The sequence below is a fragment of the Mastigoproctus giganteus genome, chromosome 9 (assembly GCF_048544385.1).
Source record: "Mastigoproctus giganteus isolate SK-2022 chromosome 9, ASM4854438v1, whole genome shotgun sequence".
NCBI classification, from domain to species: domain Eukaryota; kingdom Metazoa; phylum Arthropoda; class Arachnida; order Uropygi; family Thelyphonidae; genus Mastigoproctus; species Mastigoproctus giganteus.
The window spans coordinates 166225114-166246301 of NC_143583.1; the positions used below are offsets into that span (position 1 = coordinate 166225114).

General features: G+C 35.0%; 1 protein-coding gene across 1 annotated transcript in view; it reads left to right on the plus strand.

The window, feature by feature from the left end:
- LOC150080869 (voltage-dependent calcium channel type A subunit alpha-1-like) overlaps nt 1–21188 on the plus strand; it is a 1489217-nt gene that overhangs the window by 1124010 nt on the left and 344019 nt on the right. Inside the window, exon 34 of the mRNA XM_090381686.1 lies at nt 18850–18941. Coding sequence (XP_090237812.1) covers nt 18850–18941 — 92 coding nt within the window. The remainder of the gene's footprint in view (nt 1–18849; nt 18942–21188) is intronic.

The window sequence follows — 21188 nt, forward strand, 5'->3', positions numbered from 1 at the left end:
CAAGATATTGTCAAAAGCTGCAGATATGTCTAGGAAGATAATATCGAGCTGTTCCTTACTGTTGAGAGCTTTCTGCATCCGGAAAAGGGTCTCAAGGAGATTTGTGATGGTTGATCTTCCAGATAAGACTTAGTGTAGGTGCAGAGGACGATGCCTGAAGCAGTGTTGGGTGAGGGCTGAGAGAAGGGTCTTCTCAAAAATTTTCAAGATGGTGCAACTTTTGGCTATGGGTCTATAGTCTTTGATGTTTTTTGGTTTCTTTATTTTGGGAATGGGCCTGACTATGTAGCTGTTCCATATACTGGGGAGAGTACCTTTTTGAATGATTTGATTGAAAGTGTGATGCAACTCCTCAATAATGTATTTTGCCATGAAAAGAGGGAAGTTATCAGGACCAGCAATTGCTTTATTAGGAAGTTCATTTATGACTTTCATGAGGTTTTCTTTGGTAATTGTGATGGTTGTTAGAGGTATCTTTCTTAGTAAGTTTGAAATGGATTCATCTTTTTCTATTATTCGGTGAAGGAGATCAGTTATTCTCTTCCTGTGTTCTTCTGTTGCTAATTGGTTGGGTGCGGGAGGTTCAAATGCCTTCTTGGACCATTCAGTAAATACCTCGGCAGTCATGAGACCTTTTTTTCTATTATCCCGAACAATCCTTTTTCCCTGTTTGAGCTTTGATAGTACATCTGTGTAATGTGCTTGTCTTTTCAGCTTTATAAAGTGAGCACTCTTTTTTATACAGAATGTGGTCATTAGGATGTCCTGTCTTCAGCCACTTCCTGTAAAGGCTTTGCTTTTTACGAAAGACATATTTTATCTGTGGATTAAACCAGTTTTTGGATTTCCTGGTTATCCTTATGACCTTCGATGCTCCTTCATAGGCAATTTTTGTGAGCTTGAAGGCCAGTAGCTGGAGTGCTTCCTCTGCCGACTTCTTGCTTAGTTCTTGCCATTTGTATTCTCGAAGTTCTTTGAGAATGATGTTTGGCTTGATGTATTTTAAAGAAAAGGTCATTCTGTGCATGCCATTAAAATTTCCGCCATCCCTCTGATTGGTTCCAGCAACATTGAGTGTGGTCTCTACAGCTATTCGATTGTGGTCTGACTTAAACGAAACAAGTTATCTGCTAATCTAATGCTGAGTGTATTGTAATAGACAACATCTAACCACTGATTCCCTCTAGTTGCTGGAGTAGCCAGCTGTTTCAGATTTAGTTGTGCAACCCTTGATTTCTTTTTGCGTCGGTATGTTTTGGAATTGGCATGTTAACATCTCCTAAAAGGATCATGTCTACAGCTGGATTGAGGTTAATGGTAAGCCATGCAAGGAGTTCATTTCTGGAATCTCTGGTGTGCTCAGGAGGCAGGTATATAAGGCAGATTTGTAATTTTATTTTCCCATTGAAAAAAGGTAGCACAGGTGGCTTCAAAGTTATCTGATTTGGAGAGGTGTTCCTTTGAAGACTGATATTCATCTTTATACAGGATCATGGTTTCTCAACCCCGTTTTTCAGTTCTTTCAGTGCCAGTACATTTGTATCCAAGCGTATCCAGTTGTCTGTTATTGCATAACCATGTTTCAACAAGGCAAATGTAGTCAAAGTCAGTTATCATCATGCAGGTTTGTAGCATGGGAAGCTTGTTGGAAATGCTTCAAACGTTCTGGTAAAAACACCGTAGGCTGCCAGTCCCGTCTCAGAGAATGGGGAGGATTTGATTGCTACTGTGACGTTTCAGAAGGGCTATTTGATCTTATCATCCATCTATCCCTGTATGGTTTGACCAGTGATCCTGCCGGCCAGTCCTGAAAATTCAGTAGTAACGAGGACTGTCCCATTGGGCACGTGACGACAAATGAGGCGTAAGCAGGATGCCTCGTCTTTAATTGTTTAACTTCCACTGTTAATCCAAACTCAGTTTTACACTTTAATGTTACTGGGCTGCGTTGCAGGGCCTATTCTGGAAATAAAGATCTTCTCTCATGTAGGAACAGGTGTAATATTATATTTGGCCAGCCTATTCGAATCTCGGTTGGATGTGCTACGAGCGTCAGTACTGCAACCCTTGCGATTAGAAAAGCAAGGTGCTGTACACTGCCAGACATTATTACCAGTAGTGTGGGTCCCATTCGAGGTTGCCACTTGTTTCTGGCAAAGGCAAATTCCTAATACTATTGGAACTGGGATCGTGCAGTCTGGGATCGTGAACTGAGATCGAAAAATCATTCAATGGCAATCTGAAAATAATAATGATGTGTTTGTGTGTGGTATGGTTGTTTATTGGCGCATTAGCTGCTATGGCTATAGTGCGCCTATTCTTTGGAATATTAGAAAATAATTAACAATAATAATAAAAAAAAAATTTTTAATAGTAAAAGTTGCACAAATATCAAATGTTGTCCTGTCAGCTTAACAATTTATTTCAAATGTCGAGAGAATTAAATTAACAGTATATAATAATTTGTTAATCTTACCTCATCAACAAATAATCGAAAGCCCAAGGATCTTGCTCTCAACTTGAGAAAGAAAGAACTATTAAGAAGAAATAATGTGCATGTGTTTTTATATTTAAAAATACCAATAATAGCGCACAATGTACATTAAATTTCTATAAAGTTCAATATTCCTTACTATAACTTATTAACAACTTCACATTTCAACACGTGATAAACTACATTGCATCCTTCTCCCACACGATGGACAATGAAAGTGAAAGAACAATATATTCCATAGCTTCTTCCTCCTTTCTCATGGTAGGCAACTGTTGAAAAAATTTTGCTGCCAACAGATTTTGAATAGTTGCAGCATCATATGATGGTTGTGTTAGCAACCAACGTTTAACTATATCTAGTGGGACGTTTAAAACATGATTTTCATCATAAAAAGAAAAAGGAAGAAACATACTTACAGGCAAATTAAAAACATAAACAATAAAATAAATTAAATAAATGTAAAGCTTATGAGAAAAACGTAGGACCTTGCAACCCTAGTTCTAACTTTGTTGAATACTGATGCTGATACTTACATTCATTTCTCCACTAGAACAACTACAGCCATACACCTGAAAATCTGCTTTCCAACATTGTTTGCACTCATCCACTGGTCAACTCTGGACAACCTGCTAAGCAGTGACCACCATCCAATAATTTCTAAGCTACCAATCCATTGACGATGCCACACATCATATCACAACACATATTCTGACTGCTACAACATAGTTTTGGATATGACATTGTTGTCATACCCAAAACTGTGCTGTTGTCATACTGACAACAATGTTAACATTGTTATCATACTATGGCAATTATCAAACCTTTCAAAAATTAATGCAGCCCATGCCCAAACTTTGCAAATATAGTGATGGATCCAAAAGTGACACAGCTGTCACTTTTAAAGCTACGTTTGGGCATGGGCTGCATTAATTTTTGAAAGGTTTGATAATTGCACATGATGCAAGAAAGCAAGCTTATATAGCATCAGCCAAAAAAAAAACCCCTTATTTCACCCATCCACTTACTAATAATTTCAGTCTGAAGACGGCCCTCCAAGACAATTTTCATTCTTCTCATCCATACACGCCAAGATGCAGAATTTTAAGCTCATGAAACAATAAGTTTTTTGGAAATTGTTACCATCTTTTTCATTAATTAATATATTAAATTGTGTTTTCCAAATAGTGTAAATAGTCTTAGTCACATTCCTCAGCTATTTTCAAATTTACCTAGTGATTTTGTAAGTTATGATTCATTATTTGTACCTCTACTGTATTGGTTTTGCCACAGATATCATAGCACATAACGAATAGTGCAGTGTAATAGTAAAAATAAGTAGCCCAAAGGTTCTAATCACTTCTTGGGCACACATTTTTTTTTTTTGTTTAGCTAAGGATTTTACTTTTTAGTAAGCATATAACTAATATGACACTGCGATCTACAGTATAGCATAACATATATATAATGAACTTGATAGTATAAGGTATAATGTAAAACTTGATAGCACAATACATATCATTGCGTTTAGGAATCCATTAGTTTAATGCAGTATTGTCTATTACTCAATTCAGTTTATTAATTTTACTAATTTTCATTGTTAATCAATTAAATTGTATTTAAATGGGAATCATGCCATAAACTAGAGCAACAAATCAATGGGCATAAAGTGGTTGGAAGTGCTGTCGCTCAGGTAGAACTGAAAGAGGAAATTCTCCAAATATCAGAGCCTAACAAAATGTGCAATTTATGAAATGTTTGCAGATTTTTCTGGAACAGTACATGATCCAGCCAAGAGGAATTTCTTTGTGTATGCTAGGTGCAGGGAATGTGAATAAATTAGCCACTGACTCAGCATTCTGATGATCATTTACGAGAGTTTGAATATGAGGATAGATACCCTCAAAGGAATTAGAATGGGGGATAGAATGAGGATAGATACCCTCAAAGGAATTAGAATGGGGGGATAGAATGAGGATAGATACCCTCAAAGGAATTAGAATGGGGGATAGAATGAGGATAGATACCTCAAAGGAATTAGAATGGGGGATAGAATGAGGATAGATACCCTCAAAGGAATTAGATGGGCCCCCCATAAAGCTCTCAGCTGCCCAACTCAATGCCTGAGCTCACACATGTGCATCAGACAACAAAATGACAATCTCCAAAGCAGAATGCCACAGGAGGTCGTAATTATTGGTGACACTATTGTCAGGGAAGTGTGTTGTGCAAGAAGGATAGGTGGAATAGGAACAGGATATGTCTGCCAGGGGCAAAAGTAGATGATGTACAGCAGATATCATTTTTAATGGCAGAAAAGTGATATTGTTCTACACATTGTCACTAATGATATTAAGAGTAGGAGATTGCCCTGTACTTACTTACCAAGTTCAGGGCAATATTAGGAAAAAGGTGTGACTTAGGATTGAATTTGAAACTATCTGCAGTTCAGTCCAGACACAATATGAGGGAGTCAATCAATTCAGCCCCGGAGAGATTGTGCAATGCACAATCTCTCCGGGGCATATATTATATTAAAATTTTTCTCATCATGGTGTGTGTAGTTGTTAACAGCCACGATAGCTAATGCTATCAAGGCAGTGTTAGGTGGGTTGGAAAACTGCTACCTTGGAAAATACACAGAATAAAAGGTTAACAGTGGCTGCATGATTCTTGCACTGCTTCTATTAAAATGAGCAGAGCCTGGAAAGAAAGACAATGTAGACTTCCAGAATGGCCAGAATCATAGTGGAAAAAATAAATAATGGGCTGTGTTAGGGTAACTAAGAGTAGAAACAGGTACATGTATATTTGCATGTACACCAATGTTAGAAGTATAGTTAATAAATTTGATGAGCTTGAAGTGCTAGTCAATACATCAAAGGCAGATATTGTTGGGATATATCAGAGACATGGTGTCACACAGACATAAGCAGTGCAGAATTGGAATTTGGGGAGTACAATGTGTACAGATAGGATAGATAGGACAGGAAGGGACTAAGGAAGTGCATCCAGTTGATGTTGGTGGACAATGCAATGTTGAGTCTGCTTAGTGTGACATAAGCACTGGGAAAGGAAAAAGTGAGAGTAGGTGTGTGTTATATGCCTAATGAATCTGATGAGTATAATGAGCAATTGTGCAGAGAAATAGAGTGGGCCAGTAAATCAGAATGTCTTATAATGGAGGATTTTAACTTTCCAGATATTGACTGGAACTGGTGGGTTGGTCACTCACACACTAGCAAGACTTTTATGGATGAATTTATTGGACGACTGTTTTCTACTGCAACATGTTCAAGAGGCAACCACAGGGAGTAATACTCTTGATCTCATTATCAGCAGTGATTATTCATGCATTAAGAATTTGCAAATAAAGGAACCACTGGGTGACAGTGATCACTATGTACTGATGGGGGAATTACTTAGATGTAACTACCATCAAGGCTTAAGGGAATGGCTTTTACTTTCATAAAGGTGACTACAGGGGTCTCAGACAGTTTATAAATTCTGTACAGTGGGATCCACTGATAATGTTACCAACATTGAATTCTAAATGGGAAGCCTTCACCTACTTAATTTTTTGAGGCTACTAGGCTTTTCATTCCAGCTAAGAAATACTGTTCAAGGTTTAGGCCTAAATGGATGTCAGATGAACTAATGAAGCTCGTAGCAGAAAAGAAAAATGTATGGGATGCATATAAATTAAAAGGGGCTACACAGAAACCTATGGCAGATATAAACTAGTCTGTAATCAAGTCACAAAGGAGATTAGACAGGCAAAAGCAGATTACGAGAAATCCTTGGCAAAGGATGCAAAAAAAAAAATAGCAAAGAGTTCTTTATTTATTTAAACTCTAGAAAGAAAGGGATGAATCAGATTGGACCACTTAACATAGATGGGTTGACTATTGATGATCGTGCTAAAGTAGCTGATAAACTGAATGAGTATTTTGCATCTATATTCACACACGAAGATATATTCAATGAGAGGAGTGCCAGAAGTGTATTAATCTCTAACAGAGAGTTAAGTGATTTTGTAATAACTAAGAGCAAAGTGGAGGACAAATTGTTGAAGTTAAACATAAAAAAGGCACCTGGGGTGGATGGGATCTATCCAGTTATATTAAAAGAGGCAGCAAAGGAAGTAAGCAAACCCTTAGCCATATTTTATGAGAGCTTCCTTGGATGGACTGGACTGGAGAATGGACTGGAGATGTGCAAATGTGATCCCAATTCACAAAAGAGGATCAAAGGGTGACACAAGTAATTATAGACCTGATAGTTTAACTTGTGTTCTGGGGAAAATAATAGAATCACTGGTTAAAGAAGCATTGCAGGATCATCTAGACAAGACTGTAGTTAAGACACAGCATGGGTTTGTTAAAGGGAGGTGTTGTCTGACCAATTTGATTGGATACTATGATGTGGTCACAAAGGAACTGAATGCAAAAAATAATTTTGATATCATATACTTGGATTTTAGGAAAGCTTTTGATACTGTGGCACATGGAAGACTGCTGTACAAATTGAAGAGGTATGGCATTAAGGAAAAGTTGCTACAATGGATAAAGGAATGGTTGAGTGGGAGATGACAGAGAGTGGTAATCAATGGACACTGCTCTTTGCAATCAAATGTTATTAGTGTAGTTCCCTGCAGTTCGGTATTGGACCCATTGTTAATTTGTATATTTATCAATGATATTGATGAAGGTATATCAGGTTTAATGTCCAAGTTTGCAGATGATTGCTTGCAGATGGCAGGATTGTTAACAACAGTAAAAAGAGTATGCTACTCCAACTGGATCTAGATAAGTTGGGCAAATGGGCTGAGAAGTGGCAACTGAAGTTTAACATTGACAAATGCAAAGTACCGCATATGGGTAGCAATAACCAAAGAGAAATGTACCAACTGTATGGTACTACACTAGGGAAGTGGAAAGTGAAAAAACCTTGGGGTAATTGTGCAGTGAAATATGAAGTTCGCTGAGCAGTGCAGATGGGCTGCCAGGGCAGGTCATGGAGTCTTATCAATGATATATATAGGAATTTTGCTAGCAGAGACAGGGAGGTGATTATCCCTTTATACAAGGCAATGGTCAGATCACACCTAGAGTATGTACAGGTCTGGAGGCCTCATTTTAGGAAAGATGTGGAGTTGCAAGAATGTGAGTACAAAGAAGGGAAACAAGACTGGTGAAGGGAACAAAGGGGGGTGCTCTTACCAAGAAAGACTTAAGTTCTGCAAATTGCAGTGCTGGAGAGTAGGTACCTGTGAGGTGATCTGATTTAGGTGTATAAGGCCTTGAATGGGTTGAGCAAGCTGAAAGCTGATGGGATTCTTGATCTTGCTCAGATTAAAAACCTGAGGGGGCACAGATTCAAATTGAGGAAAGACAGTTGTAGAATAGATGTGCCAAAATTTGCCTTTAGCCAGCAGGTAGTTGATTGGTTGAACAGACTAAAGATGCTAAAGATGCCATTCCAATTTGCAGAACTGAAGCCTTTCTCGGTAAGAGGGCCCTTCTGTTTTCTTCACCAATCTGGCTGCCCTTTTCTGTATCCATTGAAGCAGATCTACATTCTTCCTAAAGTGATGCCCCCAGACCTGTATAAAGTATTTAAGATGTAGCCTAACCTTGGTCTTATACAAAGGGATAATCAACTCCTTATCCATGTTAGCAAAGTTTCTGTACGTCGTTAACCAAATCCCATGAGCTGTTCTGGCACATTTTTGCAATGCTCAGGGAATTTCATATCTGACTGCACAATTACCCATAGATCTTTTTCATTCTCCACTACCCTGAGTGTAGCACCACAGAGTTGATAAATTATTCTGGGGTTCCTGCTAACCATATGCAGACACTTGCATTTGTCAATGATAAACTTCAACTGCTGTTTCTCAGCCGGTCCACCTATTTTTCCCAGATCTTGTTGTAGTAACTCATTCTGATGACTGTCATTAACCACCCCCACCAATCTTTATATCATCAGCAAACTTAGACATTAAGTATTATATACCTTCATCAGTATCATTGATAACTATTGAAAACAACAATGGACCGAGCACTAAACCCTGGGGAATTACTCTAATGTTAGTTCAAGAAGAGCAGTGCCCATTGATATCCATTCACTTGCTTCTTCCACCTAACCACCACTTTATCCATAGCAGTACCTTGCCCTTAATGTCACATTACTCTAGTTTGTACAGCAGTCTTTTATCTGCAACAGTATCAAAAGCCGAATTGAAATCTAAGTATATGATGTCAAAATTATTTGTTGTATTCAGTATTCAACCAATCTGATAGGTTACTATGTACATCATAGTAACCTATCAGATTGGTTAGACAAGACAGCCCCTTGACAAATCCATGCTGCAATTGCAGTTGTGTCAAATTCAGATGTTGTCTCTACCTCATTGTGTCAAATTCAGATGTTGTCTCTACCTCATTGTGTCAAATTCATCTGTTGTCTCTACTGTTCTCCCAACTCCACTAATCACTTGGAGCTCTTTGACTTCCTCTCTTTGCAACTTGACTTTCTCCAGTCCAACTTTCCTAACAGTGAGGTAATTTTCCTTGGTGATTTTAATGTTCACAACTCCAGCTGCTTCCATTTTCTAGTCACACCGACTCAGCTGGTTGAGATGCTGAGGCTTTTGCAATTACTAATGACCTTGCACAGATTGTTCATTTACTTACAAGAATACCTGACAATCCTAATCATACAGCCAACACGCTTGATCTTTTTCTCACAAACAACCCTTCTAAGTACACGGTCGATGTGAGAGGTCCTTTAGGCACTTCAGATCACAACTTGGTGATTGTCTCTTCTCCAATGGAGCCTTTATCTCATGGCTATTCCCAACCTCGTGTTCTTTGGCATTACAAGAATTCAAAATGTGATGACCTGCGAGATTTCTTTTCTTCTTTTCCTTGGTCGGATTACTCTTTCAAAAATTCTGATGTCAACGTTTCCTCAGATCGCATCAGTGAAATTATTCTTGCAGGAATGGAATCCTTTATCCCACACTCCACTTTAAAATCTCGTCCTTTATCTAAACCTTGATTTTCCAATAAATGTGCTAAGGCTGTTCAAGAGAAGAATGTTGCATAGCCGACCGGGCTAGCCAGGTGGGTAAAGTGCCTGCCTGGCAACCCAAAGGTCGCGGGTTCGAATCCCGCCTCGGGCTTGGATCAAAGTACTGCAAAAACCTTGGGAGGTGCACTATGGCCACAGAAGCCGATGCGCCAACAACTACCAAAAAAAAAAAAAAATGTTGCATATCGTAATTGGCTTGTTTCTAATTCTTCAGTTTCATTTTCTGCCTACAAGAAAGCTCACAACAATAGTAAAGCAGTTATTAATCAGTCCAAACTAGAGTTTGAACAGGCTAAGAGTAGAAAACTTCCTTCTTGCCCTAATGGTAGCCGAGCATTCTGGTCTCTTGCCAAAGCTATTGGCCGCAACTTTTGCCCACCTCTGCTCCCACCTCTGTCCAAACCAAATTGTTCTGTCGTCACTTCAGCCAAGGATAAAGCTGACCTGCTAGCATCCCATTTTTCTTCCAACTGATGTATTAATGATCTTGGTAAAACATCTCCCACCATTCCCAACACGCTCCATTCAATGCTTCCTGTGGTCTTCCGTCAAAAGGATGTCAGAAGGATTTTGTCGAATCTTGATGCTAAGAAAGCTCCAGGTCCTGATGGTATTTCTCCACTTGTTCTCAAAACCTGTGCTCCTGAACTTAGTCCTATTCTTTGCCACCTTTTTTCACTTTCTTATTCCAAAGGTGTTTTTTCTTCTGCTTGTAAATTTGCTCATATCCAGCCAGTTCCTAAAAAGGGTGACAAATCCCTCCCATCCAATTATCGTCCCATTGCAATTACTTCTACTCTTTCTAAACTAATGGAGAAATCAATTAACGGCCAACTCTTAAATTACCTAGAAATCTTACGTCTGATCAACAATCGTCAGTATGGATTCCGTCAATGTCGATCCACTAGTGATATTCTGGCTTGTTACCCATTTATGGACTAATTCAGTGGAAAGGTTCAGTGAAACACAAGTAGTTGCTCTTGACATCTCATAGGCTTTCGATCGTGTTTGCCATAAAGGTCTTCTAAACAAGCTTCCATCTTATGGTTTGCCAACTGTTTTTAGTAATTGGTTATCCAGTTTTCTCTCTGATCGCTCACTGAAGGTGATGGTAGATGGCTCTCTGTCTTCTAACTTCTCCACTAATGCCGGTGTACCCCAAGGTTCAGTTCTTTCCCCCACTATTTTCCTCTTGTATATTAATGACCTTCTTCCATTGACTGGAAATCCTATCCATAGTTTTGCCGATGATAGCACATTACATTCCACCTTCCATTTTGAGAAACCTTGCCCTGCTCAATCAGCTTCAACTTCTCGAAAATCTGCTACCAATTCCTTAAATGCCAATCTTCAGGTAATTCTCCAGTGGGGCAAAAGACAACTTAGTTAATTTCAACCCTTCCAAAAGTCAGTCTTGTCTTATATCTCACAAAAAAGATTCTTCTGCTCATATGCTTATCTTTAGTGACACTCTGATTTCTAGTCAAAATGATATATCTCTTTTGGGGATTACCCTGACTTCTAATCTCTCTTGGCACAAGCACATTACAAATATTGCTTCATCTGCATCTAAAAAACTTGGTATTCTCTTTCGCTCGCGGCATTACTTTTCTTCCAAACAGCTGCTCACTCTGTATAAATCGCGAATCCGCCCTGCCATGGAATATTGATCCCACATCTGGGGTGGTGCCCCTCAAACCTCTCTCAGGCTTATTGATTCCATTCAGAACAGGGCAGTTATAGTGCTGATAACTAAGATACAGCATGCAAAAAGAATGTGATGGGATAAGTCTGCTACATTCAATATACTGTAATTACATGAATTAGTTTTTAAATTAATTTAATAAATGATGTATGCAAATTATGTATAAACAAGTATCTCATACTAGCAGGAGATTTTAATGCAAGGGTTGGTGCTCAATCAGTAGACAAATGTATAGTATCAGAAGGCGAACCTGTGGTCAACAACAATGGAAGATACCTGATAGACTTCTGCATTTTTAATAAACTTAAAATTACAAATACTTTTTTCAGACACAAGAATATCCAATAAATTCACATGGGAAGTAAGAAGCACAAAGTCTATAATAGATTATATTATCATTATTGAAAATTTAAATGACATAATTAGAGACACTAGAGTATTCAGAGGCAGTGAAATTGACAGTGATCACTAACTAGTAGAAAGCACGTTCAAAATAAAAAGAAATTATCTTAATAAAAAGAAGAAAATGCCAACAAAAACTACTAAGAAATTTAAAATACATTTGTTGGAAGACGAAAGCACTAAATTCCTGTATGAAAGTCAATAGAAAGATAAACTCAAATCAGATGAAAGTGATAATGTTGAGGAAATCTGGTCAAACATGAAAAAATCAATTCTGGGAGCTGCTAAAGAAAGTCTTGGATATAAACCCATAAAAAATAAAAACTGGCTAAGAACTTGGAATGAACAATTGAAACAAACAATCAATGAGAAAAAAAAGACCTGTAAAGTGTTCCTACAAACTAAAGACCTACATCTACACATAAAATATAAAAAGCTTAGAGCAGAAGTCAGAAAACTAACCAGAAGAATCCGACGAGATGACTGGGATAAATTTGTTAAATCTTTAGAACATGATAACACGGGCCCACAGAGAAGAGGTTTTAAAAATTTTTAAAAAATTACAACTAGACACAAATGATCAAATAGAAACCAACTCCATCTCCCAAGCAGAATGGAAGCAACATTATTCCAAACTATGGTATAACCCAGGCACTAGGGAATTGGAAGATGAATCTGTGATTACCAAAGATAAAGAAAATATAACAATGGAAGAACTAGAGTTAATATTACAAAAATGAAAAAACCAAAAAAACCCAGGCATAGACAATTTGAATGTAGAACTATTTAAATATGGGGGCACCTTACTAAAAAATATACTATTAAAATTATTTAACATCATATGGCATAAGCAACAGTAATCAATTTACACAAAAAAGGCTCCAGAAATAACCCTGACAACTACAGAGGGATAACACTGCTGCAAACCTATACTCTAATATACTAAAGGATAAACTTAATAAATACAGTGAACAATTCTTAGAAGAAAAACAATGTGGGTTCAGAAAAGGGAGAAGCACAATAGATGCCATTTTCTCACTACAACAAATTTTGGAGAAAAGAAGAGAATTCAATCTACCAACATTTCTGCTCTTTATTGATTATGAAAAAGCATATGACAATGTAAACTGGAAAAAACTTTGGCAGATTCTACGTGAAGAAAATATCCCAACCCAACTCCAGAAAGCGATCCAAAGCCTATATAAAAACTCAAAAGTCTGTATAAAATATTCTAATGGCCAACTATCAGACCCAATTAACACCAATAAAGGAGTGAAATAAGGATGTGGACTATCACCAAATTTATGTAATATCTACATCAATAAAATTCTTAAAGAATGGAAACAAACAATTAACAACGGAATACAGTTGAACAACAGGAATAAAATCCAAACTATATTATATGCTAATGATCAAGTTATAATTGCAAAATCTGAAGATGAACTACAGATAGCAGTAAATAAACTTAATAAAATAGGTAAAAAGTACGAGATGAAAATCTCCACCTCAAAAACAAAATCAGTGGGATTATGTGGCAAAAAACATACAAAGAGTCACAATTGTTATTGATGATAAAATAATAGAACAAATATCTGACTTCACCTATTTGGGAAATTTAATATCAAATGAAGGGAAAGACATCCACACTAAACTACGAAAGTATAATAAAATTGAATGGAACGATTAAATGCCACTTCAGAAAACACATGACAACTGAAAGAAAATTATGACTGCACAACATCACTTCAAAACCAGCCCTCTTCTACAACTGTGAGACTTGGGTCATAAAAAAGAAAGATGCACACAAACTAGAAGCAGCACAAATGAGATTTTTAAGACCATTAATAGGCTTTACAAGACTAGACCACCAAAGAAATTTAGATATCCGCACGAAATTAAAAGTAGATAACATAGTAAATGACATAAAACGGTATCAGGAAAAATGGATCACCCACATAGAAAGAATGAACCCAGACCATATCCCAAAATTAGCCTTTAACTACAAACCTACAGGCAAGAGAGAGATGTTGGTCGACCAAGACAACAATGGCGAGATCAAGACCACCTCCAAGAGCTACAACGGAACAGGTCTTAAAAGACCTAAGCCGGACCAAGTTCATGATGATGATGTATGCAGTAAATGGAAAGCTTTTCATTGTTAAATTTGAAACTTTTGAAATTTTCCATTACAGACTGATAAATTTTTTGTCAATTTTTTCATCAATTTTTGCTCCTGGTAGACATATTCTTGTTCTACGACATTATAAAGATATAGTGATTATATCATTATAAAGATATATATAAGAGAAATTCAATTTCAAGAGATAGGACTGTAATGGAATGAGATATTTCTTGGGCTCAATTAACGGGAAGAACTGTATAAAGTTGGATACAAATGCAGGCAACCCCCGTATAACATGGTACTTCTACAACAAGGTTTTGTTCTAACACGGTTTGAGAATTGCTGGGAATCTCTCATAACATTGTATTTTTGAGCTTTTTTTCTTGGAAAACTATGCTATTATGTTAGATGTAATTTTCGACATTTCCATTTTTCCATTCCTTTTTGTGAATCCCTGCGGTTGACTCGCTAGTCGTTATCGCCTTCATGATATTTTTCTATTGATATTGGATGTCACTACCATAAAACAATAAAAACAATTTGTACTTTCTGGTTTATTGGGCTTTTCTGTTAGTGCAATCAATTACAAATGTGTAGTATACTCTATCTTCTTGCATTTGCTATATTACCAATAGCTGGAATTCTGTGGGTTTTCACGTTATTATGATGAAATCTGTTTCCACTTCCATGAAATATTCAATCATATAAAAAACATAAATAAATTTTCAGAAACTCATTACTCTGTATCTAAATTGGCATTTGTTGCAACTTTTTGTGCATGCCACATTCTTTGTTATTAATGGCTCATCATTTTTGCTGTTTTTAATTTTACCAAAAAAAAAGTCAGTGAACAGAAATAATAATTAGTATGTACATGTTACAGTATGTTTTAATTAAGCTATGTATGTAAGCATAAATTTATTTTTATTTTGCTAACTGGAAAATATTTTTCCAATTTTCACATATCATTTAAAGCTGGGGTCCACTGTATTTTGTTGGGAGATCCTTGGGTTAAGTTCTGTACTATTGAACTTGTACTTGTTTGAGACTATAAAAAAGAATTGTGACTTTGACGAGTGCAGTTTGTAACTTTTAAAGAGAGCAGAAGGTACACAAAATCTAGATGCTGCAGAAGAGATTGTGCTTAGCAGCGATGAAGTGGAAGATAATTAAATGAACATACATTATCTAACATATAAATATCACAGTTTGTAAGGTAAGACATTTGTTCAGTTATTACTATTTAAGTTACTACTATTATAAAAATAAAGTTAAAATATTAAGTTATTACTACTATAAAAATTAAGTTTCCGATAGTTATAAAAAAAAAAAAAGACGTATTTTTGTTAACTTTTGGAACGTAACCCCCCCCCCCCTTTTTGTACTGGTTCTTAGTCCCGTATAATACGGTTTCGCATTACACGAGATTTTGTAGGAACCAAACTACCATGTTATACGAGGTTTAATGTACTCTATGGAAAATGGTCAAGGGATTTATTGTCAAAGTCACAAACAGATTTATACTAGTGATGATCAGATTCGATAAACATAAGTTGCCAAAATGGTTGACAGGTGAGGTTAAGGTTTTAATTGATTGAGCAAAAGAAACAAACCAGCATTATAAAGAATATGTAAAAAACCCACTGATGGGTAAGATGGTCAAATGCTGATCGAGATTTTTAAATATTGTGTGAAGAATTTATTAGAATTAACCATTTATTTTTGGTATTTAAAATATTTATTTTCTATAGAATGTATATTATAAACTTCAATATTTGTAGAAGAATAAGAGAAATTTACCTCCATATGGTATGTAGAACACTTCCTTATGACACTTTCCAGAAATTAAAACTAATATAAAATTAAAACAACTATAAAAGTAATGCAAAATGGTTACAGTAATCAAATAAAAAAATAATTTAAAAATTTTACAAGTTTAACATATATTTTGCAAAAATGACTTTCCTTCCTGAAGCTGACAGGACTGTTCAACCATATGGTGCTTTTCTAAAATTGGTACATTTGGTAAAAATAGCCTAACGGATAAGAGAGATTCAAGACATATGGTCAAAAAGCACTATCAGCTTCAGGAAGGAAAGTCGTTTTTGCAAAATTTGCGTTATAACTTTTTAAATTTTTTAATTGTTTTTTAAAATTGTTTTTAATTGATTACTGTAATCATTTTGCATTAATTTTATAGTCATTTTAATTTCTGGAGAGTGTTATATGGAAGTGTTCTATGTACCATATTGTGGTAAATTTCTCTTATTCTTCTACAAATATTGAAATACAAAGTAGAATGTATTGAGCATTGTAGCTCTGTTTTATACTATTATAAACTTCAAAAGGTGGACTACAAATGTTTATCGAAAAGACTAAATATTACAAAAACTTTTATAGATTTTTTTTTTTTTTTTGACCATGTACCATTTTGAAATCCCTTTAACTATGTAGAGTGAACTGAGAGTAAAAAATTAGTTTATAAAATAATGCAGCTCTTTTATAATTTTAAAAAATTATTAAAGATACATAATATGATATTGTCACATCAACTGTACAGACTATGATAACGTCACATCAACTGTACAGTAACCGAATCAGACTTCAGACTCACGGTTCATAGAACAACCAGTTCTAGTGTTAAGCTAATGGCGAATCAAAATGCAGCGTTCGCACGCATCACAGTATATCTCATTCGTTGGATCTCTTTATCTAACACATTGTACTTCAGTAAGAAACGTTCAAGTTACATTGCAAAATTTATATTTTTGTTTTTAAATAAATTTGTAAAGAAATCTATTAATTTTAAAGATTACTATTAATATATATTTTTAGTAGCAATGGGTAAAATAGATTAGGCCTGACGTAGCCGAGTGGTCAGGAGCGAGGTGCGTAGCACGCGTTCCTTGAGTGGACCGGGGTTCAAGCCCGTGACTACTAAATACGATAAATATTTGTATTGACGATTTATTGTAAACTCTACTGACTGGGTTGTCGTGCCGGAGTATAAACAGAATTATTATTATTATTATTATTATAATAAGCTTTGCTTGTAAAAGGACAGTGCAGGTAAATTGGGGAAAATGTTGATTAGTCCATCTCAGCCTTTCATAATAGATGTTCATTTAAAAATAGTGCAAAGTGGGGGCATATAATTGAAATTACAGTGTCATTATTACATTGTGCTATTAATTTTATTTTGCACTGATATATCAATTTTTCATTTTTCTGAGCTGTTTTTCCAATTTTAAAAACAAAATGAATCACTAAAACTTTGTTTATAAAATAATTTTACATTTACTGATAGCAAAATATTTTATTAATTTTATAAATAACTTTATTCTCATTCTTACTAAGCACCAGAATTTTGTTATACAGTTTTTTATTTTGCAGGCATTACAAGAATGGTGCTATCAACTGGTTCAAATGATATTATTATTACATAGATTTTTATTACATCACTTTGATGAGCAACCCAAAATCCCTGAACATGAATATTTGTATAATTTATAGTAATTTTAGGCATAGAGCATTGTTTGCCGTAGATACAAATCTTATAATTCTTCCAGTCAATAATAATCAATAAGATCTTTGAAAAATAATAATTTCTCTGTTCATTCTTGTTAAAATGAAAGCATTTTTTGTTTTTAGTTTCCATATTCCTTGTTAAAAATAATGAGGTTATTACTTTCTAAATTTTTTATACTCATACATATGCATGTTACAATTTTTCTCATTCTTATGTTATATGCATATTAAGCACAATTTTCCTTGTCTCCATTTTTTGAAATTTGCCTGAATATACTAAAAACGAAAAAGTCAAGTTTATTAATATCATTATCAAATTAAATAGTTTACCACAAATTTATTCTGCAAATTTGTTTATATTTTTCCTGTTTGAAAGTGACTGTAGAAAAACGTTAATTTCAATATGTAAAAACAGTAAAATCTGATTGTTTCCGTAGTCATGTGCAAAATTGGGGTTTATGAAAAGAGGAAGAAAAAACAGATTTATAAATGATTTTGAGCTCAATTCTCTTTATAAGTTGAAATTTAAAGTGGATAATCACCTTCCTGCAAATAAGTTGTTAAAGATATATTCAATTTTGCAGCACTTTTACTCATTTCGCACCTGATTTGCTTTAATTTCATTTTGTTCGGAGAAAAAGCTTTTGATTTCATTGTGATCTAATCTTTTAATTCTCAGTTCATCTTTGTAATTGTATATATTTTTTTCAACACTGAAATATTTCATTCTGTTTAAAGGTTCTTCCAGAATATATTATCCAACTTTTTTTAAAATTTAGTTTCTATGTTGATTTGATTTCTGTTTTGGTTGTAAAGCACATGACAATGCAATGATTTCATTTGTGATGCTATTTTATTGTCTTTTGATCTAACAGTCTTCATTTTTGTCATATGATATGCTTTTCTAATTAACCTTTGAATTCTTAATAGGGGGAGTGGTTCTGAATGATAAAGAAATTTATTTCCTTTTCAAAAACGAAAACATTGTTCATGTGCAGAAGAATACAAGATTGAAAACATTTTGTGTATGTTACTGTTTAATGAAATCTTGTATCATCTTGAAAATTTTAAAACTTCAGAAATAATTTTGTTTGTTAATTAATTTAATCAATACAAAATTTATATTTCTATTAATTACTTACACTCTTGGTTGAATTGGACTCATAAAATATCTTAATTAGGGTACTTATATATAAAAAAAACAATCTTTACTGATGAAAATTCTGGAGCTTCTACACATACCATCTTTCTAATTCCAATTTGAAATTTAGATAAATACTTTTCAGGAAAAAAAAAAGATTTTTCTGATCTTTTTTTTTTTTTTTTTTTCTTTCTACCCTTCCCTCCTCACTTTTTGTTAGTTCTTGCTGCTCTCCTTTATCTTTTGAATTTTGCTCAAGTGTTATGCATATATATATGTAAGTGTATATCTAAATATTTTATCTGTATTTGGTTTTCTTCCTACAACTTTTGCCCTTCCTTCTTGGCTCAATCTCCTCTCAGGTTTTCGGCAATATCCACCTTGACCCAGATACAGAAATCAATCGCCACAACAACTTCCAAACCTTCGTTCAGTCACTAATTCTGTTATTTAGGTGAGTTGATATTATTAGTTGTCAGTAATAAAGTTTCATTACTACATTAATAAAAATAGTTGAATGATCTAAACTGCAGCATTTACAATTTCTTTTAATGTTAAGAAAAACAATACTACTATAATAGGTATAACAGGCATGTACTATATATATAATTTTATGTTCAGGAATGAGAAATCAGAAACGAGAAACATTTTTATGGTATATTTTTGTGCTTATCAGAAATGTACTAATGAAACTTCATGGCTGAGAAAAGTATAATTACTTCCACATTAGCCTGTTCATACATGTTTGCCTGCAGAAATTACCTGTGATGAAGTATGTTATGTAGAAGTAGTGTCTCAAATGTTTCTCTTTTTTTTTTTTTTTTTTTTTTGTCTATTTATATTGTTTTATAGAAGTAGAAAATTATATTAAAAATTTATGCATATTATGTTGGGTCAGTGTTATAGTTCAGGACATATTGCCAAAATTACATAATAGAATAATAGAAAGTTTAGTGGAAGGAAGCATTTCCACACTCACCTTACATGGGTAGTTAAAGATATAGCTCTAGTGATACCACTGCAATATCTGCAACTGGTTCAATAACAGCCTCTCCTCCATACATCCAGGTGTTTGGTAATATCGAACTGAACCCTGAAACATCCATTACTCGCCACAATAACTTCAGATCGTTCTTTCAAGGACTAATGCTGCTATTCAGGCAAGTTAAACATTGTTGTGTGCCTGTGACGTCTTTGTGCCATGCCGCCACATACACTAACACGCTATGCATGTTTTGTTAATGTGCCTTTTATCTTGTCACCACATGATGCTAGGTGTTCATTTGTTGCATGCTTCCGTTGTGTAGTCACTACTGGCACCTGATTTTACAGGTCTTGAAATATTTAATACAAACAGGAAATACAAGTGTTATAATAATATGCCATGCAAAAATTGTTTTAAATACTAATTGCATTAAATTTATTCTGCACCTAATGTTATTTAAATTTACACATTTCTGTGAGTTGCACATTATATTGTTTCCTAATTTAATTAAATTTATAATGAACTTAGTTTATATCTATATAAAATGATAAACTGTGTTTGAGTTATTACACAAGCTATCATTTAAATTGCAGAATGGCAGCATCTCTGTTGGTTTTGGTTTTTGGTTTTTAGGAGCATTAGCAACTAAGGCCATATTGTTCCGGGAATATGCGGTGGTCATTCCCTGACATTTCCGCATCCTCCGTATTTGGTGGTGACGGGCCCGAACCCCGGTCTAATCAAGAAGCGTGTGCTACGCACTGCTGCTCCTTCCCACCTGGCTTCGGAGGCACCCAGCATCTCTGTATAGTGGCTCAAGTTTCAGTGAACTGCCAGCAGATGGCAGGAGAGTGTTTGTCTGGTAGATACAAAATGGCCTTAAGTTATGTACTGTAAATGTAAACGATTTTGTTAACTGCATAATAGAAGATTTGATAACTAAACAGTGCTTTGTTATATGCTATTGAGTTTGATGTAGTATGAATGCTATAGAGACTGTGAGAGAAATGTCAGATGTTTACAAAGATAAGTGTTTGAAGAAAATTGAATTTTCAAGTGGCAGAAGTTCATTAAAGAAGTTTGAGAATCTGTGGGTGACGACTTGTGGACCCAAGGATTTACACCCCACCAGAGCAAATGGAAAAGACACAAAAGATTTTGTATGAAGACCGGAGAATCATACACTGTCAGCTAAGCAGTCGAATGTCATTCTCACATGGCACTGTTGCATAGCACCTTAAAATGTTGAAGATCTGTGCTTGCTGAATGCCACAACATATGGCACCTGATCAGAAAAAACTACATGAAAGTGTGTAGAGAAACTGGCATGGTATGAGAGATATAGTGAAGAATTTATTAGTCACATAATGACTGCTATTAGACACGGATTAGCCTTTGTGATCCCCAGACACCTCACAAACTTTTTTGCCCTTTTTTTGTAAAAATTTTTACACTTAACATAATGCCATTTTGCAACTGCCAGACATGTTAGAACTAACATGCAACAGTGTCAGTATATGCTTAGACAAACACTCCCCTGCCATCCCATCTACTGATAATTCAGTGAAACTTGAGTGGTTGTATGGTGGCACCATTCCTCAAATTAAATGATCAGCCAGTGTAAATTATTAAAATTTATTATTAAAAAAAACTTATTTATTATTTTAAAACATTAAAAAACTTATTATTTTAAAACTTATTAAAAGACTTATTATT